Raw genomic sequence first — 17,052 nt, forward strand, 5'->3', positions numbered from 1 at the left:
TAGCTTCTTCCCCTCTGCCATCCGATTCCTAAATGTACTTTGAACCCATGGACACTACTTCACCTTTTTTTTTTAAAATGCAGTATTTGTTTTTTTGCACATTTTTTTAGTATCTATACATATACTGTAATTGATTTACTTATTTTTATTTTTTTCTATATTATGTATTGCATTAAACTGCTGCTTCTAAGTTAACAAATTTCACATCACATGCTGGTGATAATAAACCTGATTCAGATGGAGGAGCAGGGTGGGGAGAAGCTTCAAAGGAATGCGGACAAGCAGAGTGAGTGGGTGCAGAATGTAAGGTCAACGATATGGTGCGATAATGTGTAGCAATAACTGAGGAAGCACGTGGGTTCATTGGACTTTATTGAATATTTGAGTCCTGAAGTAAATACATCTTATTACAACAATAGAGGTCTTTGGTGAGACCACACCTACAGTACTGTGTACGGTTGTGGTCTCTGTACCCAAGGATCTTAGCCATAGGTGTGCAGTGAAGATTTACCAGACTGTTCCTAAAGAAATCAGGCTTGCCATATCAGGGGAGACTGAGTAGACTGGCTCTAGGATTCATAAGAACAAGATGTGATCTTATTCACATGAGCAGGGGCATTACAGGGCTCCAGGCCAGGGTGCCTGCCCAGTCACATCTTAAACCAGAGGGCTGTTTCTCGGAGTAAGGAGACCAGCGCTTCAGGACCGAGATGTTGGAGTAATTCAGAGGGCAACGAATTCTTAGATTTCTCTGTCCCACAGGCATCCATCACCAAAGCTGTCAAATGGTCCTTAGATTCAAGGGATTTGGGGGTATTGTGGGAAGATAGCACTGAGGTAGAAGATTACCTATGCCCCTGATAAAGGGTGAAGCAAGCATGAGGGATGGCTAACTCCTCCTCCGAGCTCGTACCTACATGCAGATTGTATACCCAACCCTCAGTCGGGTAACAACCACTATGAAGTCACCCATGATACACAGTTAGGAGTCTGATTAAGGGTTGGTCCTTTCAGACAATCTTTCTGACTGAACAGACTGAAGGATCCAGGCTCCCACAGGCCGGTTACGATGTGCTCCTGCCAGATCACGTCCAAATGGTGGGCTGGACATGAGGTATTCAGAGTTATGATCAGACTGAACTTTGTCATACAGCTCAGTCACTTTGAACTGGCCCCCACAGTTATAATCCAATCTAATCACTTGGTCATATTGTGAACTGGTGCCAGTCAGACTGAGAAGTTGCCTCGAGCAGTTATGGTCAGTGTTAAAGAGTCAGGTTATGTTGTGCACCAACTGCTAATACTGTGAGCCCACCCCTTTGTACAATCGGAGTCGGGTTGTGACAGGATCCTGTCGGATTATCAGAGCCCAGCTCACTCTCACCACAACTGTCGGGGTGTGAGCCTGTCTCCCTGGCATTGGGTGAAGATACTATCAGTTAATCAGTCTTCAGTGATCCCATTAACCATCTCAGGGACCAGCCACACGAGCTGCGATGGTTCTAACCGATGGTGTCTCTCTCTGTTTGTGGCTGTATGATGACATTGCTTCTCAAACTGACCATTACACAAGGTACCAGCTAAGAATTTAACAGGAGCAGAATTGTATCCACCAATGGTCAGATGACCTGAGCCACTGGCCATTCAGCTGGCATCCTCATCTGTTTATACACAGACAGTAAGCTGGTCACTCAAACAGCAGGCAGGAACCTTTAGATCAGGGGTTCCCAACCATGGACCAATACCACTGAGCAAAGGGTCCACGGACTCCAGGATGGGAACCCCTGCCCTGCCGCAGACCAAGTCAGAGATTGGGTCCGACTTATACTGATGCAGTAGGCTCTCCATTTAAGATGCCCTTTACCATTACTGCCCCAATGTCATTTGCAGTAGCATTGAGCTTGAGCCACACAAGTAAGTACCTGGGGAGACAACTGCAAACAATCTGCATGAGAAAGGGTTCAATATGCAGAGATCGAGTCTGGTTAATGCATCTTCATACTTGATCTGAAGCAGACTCAGATCTGCTAGCTGATGCTGGTTGAGAAGGTAGTGAAAATCACACTCTGCAAACCATGGTATGATACTGGTTCAGCATCACTTGAGAAGTCAGGCTGGTTCTGGGCGTCAGACTTTGTGAAGTAACCAAACACAAACCGAGAAAAACTTTGGGGTGTTACCCAGATAGTAGTTAGAGTCTGAACCACACTGTCCAGACCGTGCAGGAGGGACTAATCTTACACAGGGTCAGTACGGACTTGATGGGCCAAATGGTATCCATTACGTAATACTGCGACTGTGAGCTGGTTATCAGCACAATTACAAGGTTCAGTGTCGCCTTCCGCCCCTAGTTTGTCTTCCTCGTAAATTTATTGTTGGAGCTGGCTTGTTTGTAGGTACAGCTGTTGTCACACTGCCAGTGAACTCCCGATGGACTGCAGGCTCCATCTTAAAGACACCGGGCTTTCTCATCTCTGCCACACAATTACAGTCCAACTGAGAGCTCCTGCTGACGTTGACTTGGTTTCCAGCAGAGCTGCCGTCAGACTGCGGGACAGCCAGCACTGATTCACAGGGACTGTCAGGACAAGACACCGTTCCCGAGGATCCTCCGCAAGTGGGTACAGAATGCTTCTTAAAGCACAAAATGTCTATGAATATCGCTCATTGTCACTTAACCCCAATTGTAAAAGTAAACCTTCTGCCAGACTGGTAAATAATCCATCAGGGGGCCTGGAAGAGAAAGTCAGGAGAGTGTTGGAGCAAACCTCATCATGGATCTTCTCACAACCCCCTCCCCCTTCTCCTCATAATCCCCCTCCTCACTCTGCTCGCAACCCCCCTCTCCTCTCAATCCCTTCGCAAACCCCTCCCCTCACAACCCCCCCCCCCCATTCTCCACCCAGTCCAGGTCCACTCAGGATGCATTCGGCTCCCCAGTCATCCAGGGTTTCTGCTCGAAGGGGCTGGGATCACCCACCCGCTTTCTGTCGTATGTCCCTCCGTCTACAGGGAGACGGTAGCTGACATATTAAACTCTGATACTTACGAGCCACCAAACCCACTCCAGGGATGTGATCAGCAAGCAGTCGCAACAGGAACAAGATCATGGCCCTGAAGAGCAGGAAGGAAAATGATGAGCAAACACGAGTAAATCTGCAGATGCTGGAAATTCAAACAACACACACAAAATGCTGGTGGAACACAGCAGGCCAGGCAGCGTCTATAAGGAGAAGCACTGTCGACGTTTCAGGCTGAGACCCTTCATCAGGACAATGGGAAATGATGAGCCAGCGAGAGCAGAAGATCCCACCTTCCCTGCCTGCTCCGGGCCCAGGGCACACAATGATCCGAGAGGGGGAACGTCACTGATCCCATCTCAAACAATCCAGGGCAATGAGAACCCACGCCCCCACAATGGCCAGGGGCAAATCTCCTCCCAACTCGCTGTGGGTCAGTTGACCAGACAGTGCAACCCCTGCCCAGGGGCAAATCTCCTCCCAACTCGCTGTGGGTCAGTTGACCTGACAGTGCAACCCCTGGCCAGGGGCAAATCTCCTCCCAACTCGCTTTGGGTCAGTTGCCCTGACGGTGCAACCCCTGCCCAGGGGCAAATCTCCTCCCAACTCGCTGTGGGTCAGTTGCCCTGACATTGCAACCCCTGGCCAGGGGCAAATCTCCTCCCAACTCGCTCTGGGTCAGTTGACCTGACAGTGCAACCCCTGGCCAGGGGTCTAGCGAACCTGCAGTGGCAAAGCAATCGCATGTACCAATCGGACTCACTCTGAATACCGGTCGTAGAATGGAGACCGCAGCAGGTAGTACAACAGCATGAAGGTGCGGCGTCGAAGCTCGGTTTGTTCCTCAGCCGTCACCACCTTGGTGTCCTTCAGTAAACACAAGCTGAAGGAAAAGTAGGGCAGGAGTGAGTGGGCAGAAGGCAGTGACAGATGCCATCCCACCCTCTCAACAGAGTGGCTGCTGTTGTCACTCTGAGGCTCAGCCCTGTGATGGTGCACGTCCAACACGTGACCGGGGAGTGACCCTGTCGTACCCGCCCCATCCCCGTGACCGGGGAGTGACCCTGTCGTACCCACCCCGTCCCCGTGACCGGAGAGTGACCGTGTTGTACCCTTGACCGGAGAATGACCGTGTTGTACCCGCCCCGACCCCGTCCCCGGGGAGTGACCCTGTCGTACCCGCCCCGTCCCCGGGGAGTGACCCTGTCGTACCTGCCCCGTCCCCATGACCGGAGAGTGACCGTGTTGTACCCTTGACCGGAGAGTGACCGTGTTGTACCCGCCCCGTCCCAGTGACCGGGGAGTGACCGTGTTGTACCCTTGACCGGAGAGTGACCGTGTTGTACCCTTGACCGGAGAGTGACCGTGTTGTACCCGCCCCGACCCCGTCCCCGGGGAGTGACCCTGTCGTACCCGTCCCCGTCCCCGGGGAGTGACCCTGTCGTACCCGCCCCGTCCCCGGGGAGTGACCCTGTCGTACCCGCCCCGTCCCCGTCCCCGGAGAGTGACCCTGTCGTACCCTCCCCTACCCCGTCCCCGGAGAGTGACCCTGTCGTACCCTCCCCTACCCCGTCCCCGGGGAGTGACCGTGTCGTACCCGCCCCGACCCCATCCCCGGGGAGTGACCCTGTCGTACCCGCCCCGTCCCCGTCCCCGGAGAGTGACCCTGTCGTACCCTCCCCTACCCCGTCCCCGGGGAGTGACCGTGTCGTACCCGCCCCGACCCCATCCCCGGGGAGTGACCCTGTCGTCCCTGTCCCCAGGGAGTGACCCTGTCGTACCCGCCCCGACCCCGTCCCCGGGGAGTGACCCTGTCGTACCCTTGACCGGAGAGTGACCCTGTCTTACCCGCCCCGACCCCGTCCCCGGGGAGTGACCCTGTCGTACCCGCCCCGTCCCCGTCCCCGGTGAGTAACCGTGTCGTATCCGCCCCGTCTCCGGGGAGTGACCCTGTCGTACCCGCCCCGTCCCTGTGACCGGGGAGTGACCCTGTCGTACCCGCCCCGTCCCCGTGACCGGGGAGTGACCCTGTCGTACCCGCCCCGTCCCCGTGACCGGAGAGTGACCCTGTCGTACCCGCCCCGTCCCCATCCCCGGGGAGTGACCCTGTCGTACCCGCCCCGTCCCCGTGACCAGAGAGTGACCCTGTCGTACCCGCCCCGTCCCCGTGACCGGGGAGTGACCCTGTCGTACCCGCCCCGTCCCCGTGACCGGGGAGTGACCCTGTCGTACCCACCCCGACCCCGTCCCCGGGGAGTGACCGTCGTACCCGCCCGTCCCCGTCCCCGGGGAGTAACTGTGTCGTACCCGCCCCGTCCCCGGGTAGTGACCGTCGTACCCGCCCCTACCCCATCCCCGGGGAGTGACCGTGTCGTACCCGCCCCGACCCCGTCCCCGGGGAGTGACCCTGTCGTACCCGCCCCGACCCCGTCCCCGGGGAGTGACCCTGTCGTACCCGCCCCAACCCCGTCCCCGGGGAGTGACCCTGTCGTACCCGCCCCGTCCACGTGATCATGTCGTACTGACCTGTGACCGGGGAGTGACCGGGTCGTACCCGCCCCGACCCCATCCCCGGGGAGTGACCGTGTCGTACCCGCCCCGTCCACGTGATCATGTCGTACTGACCTGTGACCGGGGAGTGACCGGGTCGTACCCGCCCCATCCCCGTGACCGGGGAGTGACCCTGTCGTACCCGCCCCGACCCCATCCCCGGGGAGTGACCGTGTCGTACCCGCCCCGTCCCCGTGACCGGGGAGTGACCCTGTTGTACCCACCCCGTCCCCGTCCCCGTCCCCGGGGAGTGACCGTGTCGTACCCACCCCGTCCCCGTCCACGTGATCATGTCGTACTGACCTGTGACCGGGGAGTGACCGTGCCATCCCAGTGATTGGGGAGCGTGACGTTGCCCATATATTTCCAGTCCCCACAACCACAAGAGCATCTTTTGCAGAAACTCTTGACTCTTGTCCTCCTAAGCGAAGACGGCACCAGTGTCATTTGAACACTGGTCCCCATAACTGGAGACGTGTTGGTACAACTGCAATCCCCGTGGCCAGTGAGGGGGCTAGTGCCATTATAACCCTGGGGAGCACACTGCAATCTTTGACTCACCTGGTAACATCGAGGATTCCTGACACTAGCCACGGTTTCCATGATCTCCGGCCGCAAATACTCAAAGTCACAACTGGCACACATGGTTAAGGAACTGAACAGATTTGACCAAAATCAGATATTCAGTGGAGAAGGCTACTTCCTGCAAATAGCTGACTGGCTCCTAGTACAGTTAGAGGGGCCGAACAGCCTGCTCCTGTATTCTAATACTTGGCCTTACTGAACAGTGCCACCCAGCTGCTCACCCCCAGAGTACTGGCCCCTGCAGACAGTCAAGCCGACAGTGCCTGCTGTCTCTGAGGAAGATCAGTTACACTTTAGGATACGGTGCACCAGGGGCCGCGCTATGTGCAGCACTTCCGCCGCCGTCTCCTGCTTGCCCAGGGTAGTTGGGGGGTTCTGGGATTCTCCAGCCGAACTCTGGCCTCTCTCCTCCTGGGGCACTCCCCAACGACGGAAATGCAGTGCTGGAGCTAACACAGAAAAAGCCACAGGTTATCCTTCAAACAAAGTCCAGCCTGCGAGTGGGCAGGTCCCAAACACATTTCATTTCCAAGTGACAGGCTCTCGAGCGGGAGACTGTACCGCAGTAAAGAAGAAGGTCCCAGCACTTAAAAACTTGTTAAGCTGTTTTTCAAACTCAGGACCCCGCAATCAGGTAAAGTACTGGCTTGAAGATAGGTCATCTTACAGACAGGAATTACAGGTAGAGTCTGGGATGCAGAACTGTGGACAGTCCCAGCTCTTTACAATCCATATCAACAAGGAACAGATCTGAGTTTCCCAATGAACCAAACTGGATGATAGTGTGAACCACCACAGAAGAGGCTCAAGGGGAATATAGATGGGCTAGGTGAACGGGCAAGGATGGAACTGGTGGAAAAAGTGGATCCATTCATGTTGGTAGAAATGGAGTTTTGTTAAAGGTGAGAGGTTAACAGGTTCCACGCTCAGGAAGCCCCGGGTGTCCTTGTACGTGAATCTGGAACAGCAACACAACCAGCAAACAGAGATATCTTACTAGATTCCCGGGAACGTAATACTGGGATAGTGTGTGTCGGTCTGAGCTCATCCCTCTATGTAGGGAATACTGGTGACAGAGAGAACACACTAGACTCCTGGCATGGGAGGGAGTTGTCCAGTGAGAGGCTTCACAGACTCCGCCTGCGCTCACTACCCGAGTGGAAAATCCTACAAAAGGTAGAGAATTCGGATCACGGGTAAAACCCTCCCAACCATTGAGCACATCTACAGGAAACGTTGCTGTAGAAAAGCAGCTAGAACTCTCACCACCCAGGCCATGCTCTTCTCTCACTGCTGCTAGCAGAAGATACAGACGCTACAGGTTCAAAAACAGTTACTACCCCTCAACCATCAGACTCTCAACTACACTCATTCTATTTCTGGTGTGCCCACAACCAAAGGTCTCACTTTAAGGACTCTTTGTCTTGTTATTTCATGCTTACACTATTTATTTATATTTGTATTTGCATGGTTCGTTGTTCATTGATCCTGTTTACAGACACTGTTCTATAGATCTGCTGCGTATGCCTGCAGGAAACAGAATCTCAGTGTTGTATGTGGTGACACGTATGCACTCTGATAATAGATTTTACTTTGAGCTTTGAACAATGTAGTGTTCCTAGGCCATTCAGAAATCTGACGGCAGAGGGGAAGAAGCTATTCCCAGAGTATTAAGCCCTGTCTGCCATGATGGTTTTCAAACTTGTCCCTGAAATCTTGTACGGAGGGAGGGTCAGAGCACAGAAATTCTCCATCGTACTGGAGAGTGGTAGGGACTTTGGGTGAAAATTGCCCTTTTATCCTGGGAGGGGGTTGGATGTGGAATTTGTCTAAACAGCACTGTAACGGCCTCCACCTGCACAACAGAGGACAGGGGAAGAGTGCAACACTGAGGGAACAACACTCTGGCAAAGACGTACTCCACCAGCACCCGGGTGTAGAGAGAAGCCCCCAACATAACACTAAAGGAAAGCTACCTTGCACCAAAGCACTTCTGAAGGGTAAAGGTTTGAAAGTGGAGAGGGGTTTGGTCAAACAGGTCCCAGAGGCTGTGACCACCACGGCTAACATGAGGAACTCTCCCTGACAGCTGAGACACTGGCTTCCTCTGTGCCCCATCGACAACAACCCTGACGCCACATCAGCCAGTGCACTAGGGAGGGCAGGGCTGGGCTGAGAGAGATCCCACTCACAGATCATGGTGGTGAAAGGGGCAACGGACAGGAGCAGAGGTGGGGGGGGGGGGGGTCCACTTACTGTGTTCGAGGGTACGGACCACTCTCCGAGAACGATGCCCAACGAAGGTGGAACAAGAGACCTGGGAGCCTTCAGATTCTTCATGGGGACTCCCTGGAACCACAGCACAGAATTACAGGGTGGGGGGGAGAGGGGATGTCAACATACTGACTGACCATCACCCTTCATCGCTATGTCGCCCAGTCCTAGCCCCACAACCCCACACACCCGCATCAGTTTCCCTCCCCGCTGCCCCTGCCCTCCGCTGGCAACCCGAGCGCCTCACCATCTCGACCGTCTCTGCACACGTGCCTCTCCCTGTTGAGCGGAGTGATGGGTGGACACGTCTGGATCCCGGCCTTGTACCAGAGCAGCAGCAGCACTCGGAGCAGCGCCCTGTGACGAGAGGGTGGGAGACAGTTCAAACACCAGTAGCCAGGTCAGCCGGTATTATAGAACATAGAATAGTACAGCACAGTACAGGTCCTTCGGCCCACAATGTTGTGCTGACCCTTAAACCCTGCCTCCCATATAACCCCCCACCTTAAATTCCTCCATATACCTGTCTAGTAGTCTCTTAAACTTCACCAGTGTATCTGCCTCCACCACTGACTCGGGCAGTGCATTCCACGCACCAACCACTCTGAGTAAAAAACCTTCCTCTAATGTCCCCCTTGAACTTCCCTCCCCTTACCTTAAAGCCGTGTTCTCTTGTACCGAGCAGTGGTGCCCTGGGGAAGAGGCACTGGCTGTCCACTCTATCTATTCCTCTTAACATCTTGTATACCTCTATCATATCTCCTCTCATCCTCCTTCTCTCCAAATAGTAAAGCCCTAGCTCCCTTAATCTCTGATCATAATCCATACTCTCTAAACCAGGCAGCATCCTGGTAAATCTCCTCTGTACCCTTTCCAATGCTTCCACATCCTTCCTATAGTGAGGCGACCAGAACTGGACACAGTACTCCAAGTGTGGCCTAACCAGAGTTTTATAGAGCTGCATCATTACATCACAACTCTTAAACTCTATCTCTTGACTTATGAAAGCTAACACTCCATAAGCTTTCTTAACAACCCTATCTACCTGTGAGGCAACTTTCAGGGATCTGTGGACACGTACCCCCAGATCCCTCTGCTCCTCCACACTCCCAAGTATCCTGCCATTTACTTTGTTCTCTGCCTTGGAGTTTGTCCTTCCAAAGTGTACCACCTCACATTTCTCCGGGTTGAATTCCATCTGCCACTTCTCAGCCCACTTCTGCATCCTATCAATGTCTCTCTGCAATCTTCGACAATCCTCAACACTATCCACAACACCACCAACCTTTGTGCCGTCTGCAAACTTGCCAACCCACCCTTCTACCCCCACATCCAGGTTGTTAATAAAAATCACAAAAAGTAGAGGTCCCAGAACTGATCCTTGTGGGACACCACTAGTCACAACCCTCCAATCTGAAAGTACTCCTTCTGCAGGCAAGCCAATTCTGAATCCACCTGGATCCCATGCCTTCTGACTTTCTGAATAAGCCTACCGTGTGGAACAGACGGGAGTGGGAGACGGCATGGAGAGGCTCGGAAGGCAGATGGGCAGAAGGGTGGCGGGGTTGGAGGGGAGTCTGCTGTCACTTACTTGCAGAGCTGAATGAGGACAATGACAAGCCAGCGCACACCATCGCCCCACAGCTTGGCCGAGCACATCTCCGTGAAGACCTCCACGTGCTCCAGTACAGTCAGCCATGTCATCAGTCGCTGCTGGGGGACAGGCTGCAATAGGAGGCACACAGGTTAGGGCCTTGGGCACGCACCCCAGCAAAGCACCAGGCTGCTAGATAAAACCAGCGTAGCCTCTTCCAATACTAGCCACCGCCCCCCCCCCCCCCCACCCCAGCTCAGCCAGTGCACAAGGTAACCGGACCAAGCCCCTGAAATATCATTCCACCGCAGCACCAGGTTTTCCCAGAACAACAGACTGTCTCCTCCTGCAAGCCACAGCCACGCAGGCCAAACACAAAATACAACTGTTCCGCATCGTTCCAGTCAGCCATCTGGGCCGGAAAACCATAAGACGTAGGATCTGAATTAGGACGTTGGCCCATTAAATCACAACTGATTTATTGTTCCTCTCACCCCCATTCTCTTGCCTTCTCTCCGTAACCTTTGACACCCTTACTCATCAACAATTTAACACCAAAGACTTGTCCATCTGTGGCAATGGATTCCAGATTCACAAACTCCAGGCTAAACAAATTCCTCTTCAGCTCTGGTCTATTCAGGAGCTAGACCCTGCATCTATTGGAAACAACCTCTCCACATCCACTCTACCCAGGCTTTTCAATACTCCCCCCTCCTCCATTCTTCTGAACTGCAACTAGTATGAGCCATCAAACACTCCCCATGCATTAACCCTTTCATTTCCAGGGTCACATCTCGTAAACCTCCTCTGGACCCTGTCCTTGCCAGTACATCCTTTCCTAGAAACGGGGCCAAAAACAGCTCCCAAAACTGAGTCTTACGAGCACCGGAGGGTTTGAGTTGTAAGGAGAGACTGGAGGTTTTCCCTAGAGCGAAGGAGACTGATCTTGTAGTGGTTATAAAATCATGTGACACAAAGATGAAGTGGTTGGTCACAATATTTCCCCCAGGGTTGGGAATCTGAAACTAGAGGAGAGTGGGAAGGAAAAGATTTTAATGGAACTGAAGGGAAAGAAGGTGGTGTATACATGGGATAAGCTGCCAGAGGAAGTGGTTGAGGCAGGGGCAATTCTGTCACTTACACAGCACATGGATTGGTACATCGAGGGGCAGAGGGACAGGAAATAGTCTGGATGCACGTGAGGGCCTCTACTTGTGTTGTACTGTTCTGCAGCTCTAACCAGACCAAGGACAGCACAGATGCCAAGGACATGAAAGGAAATGTTTTCACATAGAGGGTGTCAGCAGCAGGTAAAGACATTTGGACAGGAAAGCTTTTGGGAGATATGGGGCAAATGCGGGAAATGGGACTGGCTTAGGTGGGAGTCTTGGTGAGCATGGAACAGATAGGCTGAAGGGCCTGTTCCTATGCTGTTCCTATGCCTGTTCCATGGCCACAGCACCAGCCCTGGCCCCCGAGTGCCAGTGGGTTGGCAGAGAACAGCACCAAGTTGCCAAACTTCAATCAATACTGGATGTTGCTAAATACCAGCACTAGAACCAGTATTACCAGATGCTGACCAGCAGCAATTGAACATAGGAAATAGGAGCAGGAGTGGGCCATCCGGCCCATCGAGCCTGCCCTGCCATTCAATAAGATCATGGCTGATCTGTCTGTAAACTCAGCTCCATCTACCTGCCTTTACCCCATAACCCTTAATGTGTAAAAACCTATCTAACTGCTTCTTAAATATATTCAGTGAAGAAGCCTCAACTACTTCCCTGGGCAGAGAATTCCACACATTCACCACTCTCTAGGAAAAAGTTGCTCCTCATCTCCATCCTAAATCTTCTCCCCTGAATCTTGAGGCAAAGTCCTCTAGTTCTAGTCTCACCTACCAATGGAAACAACTTTCCTACTTCTATCTTATCTATCCCTTTCAAAATTTTGTATGTTTCTATAAGATCCCCTCTCATTCTTCTGAATTCCAGAGTATAGTCCCAGGCAACTCAATCTCTCCTCATAAGTTAACCCCCTCATCTCTGGAATCAACCTGGTGAACCTCCTCTGCACTGCCTCCAAAGCCGGTATATCCTTCCTCAAGTATGGAGACAAGCCTGTGGCAGCCCCAGGACAAGCAATACCTAAACCATAAACACAGGATCATCATCTGCAGGTTAGGCTCACATACACCACCCCGCTCTGGAAACCCTTTCCCAACAGCGCCGGGGGGGGGGGGGGGGGGGGTCCACACCACCTTCCTGGAACAGCATCATTCAACAGGACCAGGTGCAACCTGCAATTCAGTCAGAGTCCAAGAAACATTTGGGTTACAAGAGAGTGTTGAAGGATCGTAGAATCGAGGCACTTTTAAAATCACCCCATTGTGGGTAACCCCTCCCTCTTTACAGTACAGCTGGGGACTACTTACCACCAGCAGTGACTGAGAGATTCCCTTCCTCAGTATCCCATCGTTCAACAGCACCAGCAGATTTGACACAGAGTACACTGTCAGAGAGACAACAGCTTCAATAGAGAGCGACCGAAGAGCAGCAGACTTTCACAGCCATCACCACAACAACCATCCACAGCCTATCTTCTACCCCAGGGAGGCCCGAGTGAGATCACTATTCTTACCACTGGACTCGCAGTGAGCTTCAGGAGAACCTTTTGCTCTCAATATAGACCACGTACTTTGAATATTCATCCACTGCGATAAAGATCAAAGACCATTCTGACATCTTCACAGCATGTGGATATGTATTGAAACTAATCTGTTACGGCACACACCAAACCCTCCAGTCCTCCCACAACACTTTCCATTATACATTTCTACATTGATAAGTGGTCTTACTACTGTCACACGTTGCGAGAGACAGTGTAAAACATTTAATTACATGCCATCCGAACAGACACCATACACCAGACAGTGAAGAGAAAACGGAATGCAGGATACAATACAGGTTCCCCCCGCTATCCGAAGGCAGAGCGTTCCTATGAAACCGTTTGTAAACCGAGGTGTCGTAAAGCAAAGAAGCATTTACCATTAATTTATATGGGAAAAATTTTTGAGCGTTCCCAGACCCAAAAAATAACCTACCAAATCAAACCAAATAACAAGTAAAACCTAAAATAACACTAACATATAGTAAAAGCAGGAATGATATGATAAATTTACACCCTATATAAAGTAGAAATGTTGTAGGTACGGTGTAGTTTCACTTATCAAACTCGGGAAGGCAGCGAGCCAAAATCGATTTGGAGAAAAAAAAATCGGCACTTAAACACATACGCACACAACTGCCCGCACAAGGCTTCACGGTCATTGTAGTCTTTCTCAGGGTAAACACACGTATAAAGCGGGCGTCTTTTTCTCGTAAAAGTGAAAATCCTCTTTGGTTAGCGAGAACAGTTACTAATGTAAGTCTTTCGGAACAGCGAGTTCTTGTAAATTGAACGTTTAAAAAGCGGGGGCCACCCTGTACAGAGTGTTGCAGTTCAGGTAGACACACAAGGGGTAAGGGGCATGACAAGGTAGACTGGGAGGTCAAGAGTTCATCTTTTACTGTAACATCATGCTCCAGAAGACAAAGTTTAGTTAGTGTCAGAAACACAGGCAACTCAAGGCTACACAATCATCTGGGTATCCTCAGTCACTCTTTCAATGGCCATCCCTTCAAAAGGTCACAGGTAGACAGAACCTAGCTCTAATATGAGACATGAGACTGCTAAGATTACAAAAATCAGGGCAGAAAATATGAACAGCACAAGAGGGATCAGCAGAAAGTCAACATTAATTAGATACAAAAAGAAATTAACAGGAGAGAAAACTGATGAAGTTGACTGGAGCCAAGCACTCACAACCAGGTGTCCAGGTAGTAATGGTTGTCATGGTCCAGGGTTTTGTTGTATCTAGAATCAGTCTCACAGACAGGAAAGTAGCAAGTGTAACCCACGATTTCAGGAGAGCAGTAGATCAACATCAGCCCTGATGGAAGTGGTAATTAGGGAAACAGTAATCCCTTGGGCAGAGCGAACAAGGAGTTAAGAAAGGGAATACATGATTGACAGATCTGTTAGGGTTGCAAGTAGCACATAAAAGGAAGCAAGTGAACGTTGACCCGTATGTCCATAGTCCTTGCCCTGTATGAGGTCAGACACAAGCTTGAGGAACCAGAGGAATTCTCCCAGCTGGGAATCCTGCACCTTCCCATCACAATATCCAATTGTCCGACTTCTGACTTGCTTTGTCTGTTTCTGCCAGTCCTCCACCTATGACAGTGGATCTAGTCAGCACTGTTGTGGACACCCTGCTATCAGTAACACAGAAAAAACAGCATGATCACCCTCCAACTGCCCAGTCACCTCCCTGACCTAGTTGCACCCCATCACAGATATTCTCTTTATCCAACCATCTTTTCTGCAATTTTCTTCCCAGTCCGATGAAGGGTCTCAGACATTAACGGGTTCTCTTGTCACAGATGCTGCCTGACTTGTTGAGAATTTCCAGCACCCTCTTGGTGGAACTTCTGCTTGTTTCAGTCTCGTCCTCTTCTGTAACTACACCACATCTAACAGAGCCACCAAAACTCCTCCTGCTAATACTCCTTCCAGCTGCCCAGTTCCAGTTCTCTGAATTATTCCTCCTTTTAGCTTGTGATACGAACAATCTCCCGAATGCACCTGAGGAATTCCATTTCCTCTTTGCCAACGACGTTGATTGCATCCTGAAATAATACAACACTGACCAAATGCTGTCTGTTCAACGTGTAGCCTTTATTTAATTACCTGCCTGGCATATCACTTCTCACGGGTGGGACTGTTTCTTTAATCAAGAATATCACCTAAGCCTCACGAGGCCTAACAATAAAGCAGCAGGCCACACAGCCCTTCAAGTCTACCCACAACTTCAACTGCTACCTTGTGACAGTTTTTCCACAGCCCTCACTTCCCCGATCCACAATTCTCCAGGGTACTGAATTCCAGAGATTAAACCCCTTGTTGCAACAAGGAATTCCTACAACCAGTCTTAAATGAAATTCTCCCATCTCAACATCTACCCTGACAATAACCCCCTAGCATCTTATTCGCTTGAATAAATCACCCCTCATTCTTCAAGCTACAACAATCTTCATTGTTCCCCCCTGGAAACTGGTCATTTTACAGCATTCCACCCCCCCCCCCACCCACCTTCAGCCCATGTGTCTGCACCGGCAGTTATACGTTTTAGCCTATTCCTGCTTTCGATTTCGGGATTCTCCAAGCACAGTCACATTCCTTTGTTGGCATTTTCCTCCCTCCCTTCCCCACAGTTCAAAGCTCAAAGTAAATTTATTATCAAAGTATATAGATATTATCAAATACAACCCAAAGATTAATCTTATAGTAGCAAAATTATACAATTAGGAAAAACTATACTATTAGGACAAAGACTGTAGGCAACCAACATGTAAGAGTAACACTGTTGTGAAGAATTCATTCAGTAATTCCACACCTTCTATTTCTAGTTCTGCTTTTTGTGCGTCAACATTGATGCTGTTTCTCACACCTCTATCTGAGCTAATTTAAACAGCATCTCACATCCATCTGGGTAGACAGCGTGACCACAGAACCTTTCAACCTCATGTAACCGGCATCTCTTCCGTTCCTTTCTTCCTGATCCAACTAAGTCCTTTTACACATCCCCTTCTTTCCAACCTCCCCCCCCCGTTTCATTCCATGTCCCAGTGAGATTCTGTTTGCCCATCACCCATAAACAGCCGACAGATTTCCCCATCCCCATTCCATCTGCCCCCACCTCCCTCGCTTGATTCATGCTTTACTTTCCTCTCCTGTTAGATCTGAGCGGTCCATGAACGACTCACTCCCCCTTTTGCACTATCATGGTAATTTTATGCTTTGCTCTGCAGTGCTACTATAAAATAAACATCACAACACGTCAGTGATAATAAACCTGATTCCGCCTATCACGCTCTCTCTCCGTAACACTCATCACTGTCTCCTCCACCACCTAACTACCTTGCCTCCCAGCCTCTCACCGTTTTATTCTGGCTATCTTCTCTCAGCCCTGATGCAGGGTCTTGACCCAAAAATATCAACCATCCCTCTGCCTTCACAGCTGCTGCCCGGCCTGCTGAGTTCCTCCAGGAGTTGGTACGTTGCTCCAGATCTCAGTGTCTGCAACCTCTCGTGTATCAAAGGAATCAGTCCCAGCCCCGTGAGGTACTGGAGTCAGTGTACTAACCTGTGCAACACCACTATGGGAGCAGAGTTGTTCAAGCAAGGAACTAAAGATCTCTTTCACGCAGAGGGGCAATAAATCTTAAACACACAAGACGATGCAATTAAACAATGTTGGCGTTATAGCGAAGGGAGTTAATCTCCCTCACGGCCTCCAGCACTGCCACTCATACCTACCCAGCTCTGAGAGTTCGTGCGAATCAGTGAATCGCCCTGTAAAAGAAAAGAAACACCGACTGTTAATGAGCACCCAGAAAGCCCACCCAACTGGTTAGGAGAGCGCCGGACTGTGACGTTGTGACACAACAGTAACCCAACGGGACAAACCTTCAAGGCTCATTAATTCTTCACACAATTGGAGGCAAGACCCCAGTATTAGTAATGATGACTATGCGCCGAACGGCGAGAAGCAGACGAAAACTGGGTCAATCCCCATGGTGGGAGGGACAGTGGGAGTGAGGTGCAGGGGGCCACGGAACTGGAGAGTGGTCAGATGGGGTGGGGTGCAGGGTAGATGAGTTGAGGGGGCAGTGGCAGGAAGAGGTGATGTCAATGGTGGAAGGCGGGGGTCAAGGGGGGAAAGGAGCTGAGGATGGCGAGAGCAGTGAGGGACCCACCGGCGATAAGGTAGGAGGCGGTCCGCACGCCGCCCTCTAACTGCGCCGCTCCCGCCGGGCTACAGAGCACGAAGTCCCGGTACCGCTGCAGCAGCCGCCGCAGCGCCATCACCGCCACATCCATTGGGTTTCCGGGTCACTCACCCCGCCCACGTCACCCATTGGCAGTGGA

General features: G+C 51.3%; 1 protein-coding gene across 1 annotated transcript; it reads right to left on the minus strand.

Moving 5' to 3' along the window:
• Positions 1-359: 359 nt before the first annotated feature.
• On the minus strand, positions 360-17,039 carry pex16 (peroxisomal biogenesis factor 16). The gene is made up of 11 exons (XM_059975397.1): positions 16,881-17,039; positions 16,441-16,476; positions 12,455-12,531; positions 10,021-10,154; positions 8,677-8,786; positions 8,412-8,504; positions 6,458-6,604; positions 6,132-6,204; positions 3,784-3,903; positions 3,050-3,114; positions 360-2,733 (listed from the first exon to the last, which is right to left on the minus strand). The coding sequence occupies exons 1-11, from the start codon at positions 17,002-17,004 to the stop codon at positions 2,675-2,677; spliced, it is 1,038 nt and encodes a 345-aa protein (XP_059831380.1). The 5' UTR covers positions 17,005-17,039; the 3' UTR covers positions 360-2,674.
• Between the last annotated feature and the right edge of the window lie 13 nt (positions 17,040-17,052).

The sequence above is a fragment of the Hypanus sabinus genome, chromosome 7 (genome assembly GCF_030144855.1).
Source record: "Hypanus sabinus isolate sHypSab1 chromosome 7, sHypSab1.hap1, whole genome shotgun sequence".
Lineage (NCBI taxonomy): Eukaryota > Metazoa > Chordata > Chondrichthyes > Myliobatiformes > Dasyatidae > Hypanus > Hypanus sabinus.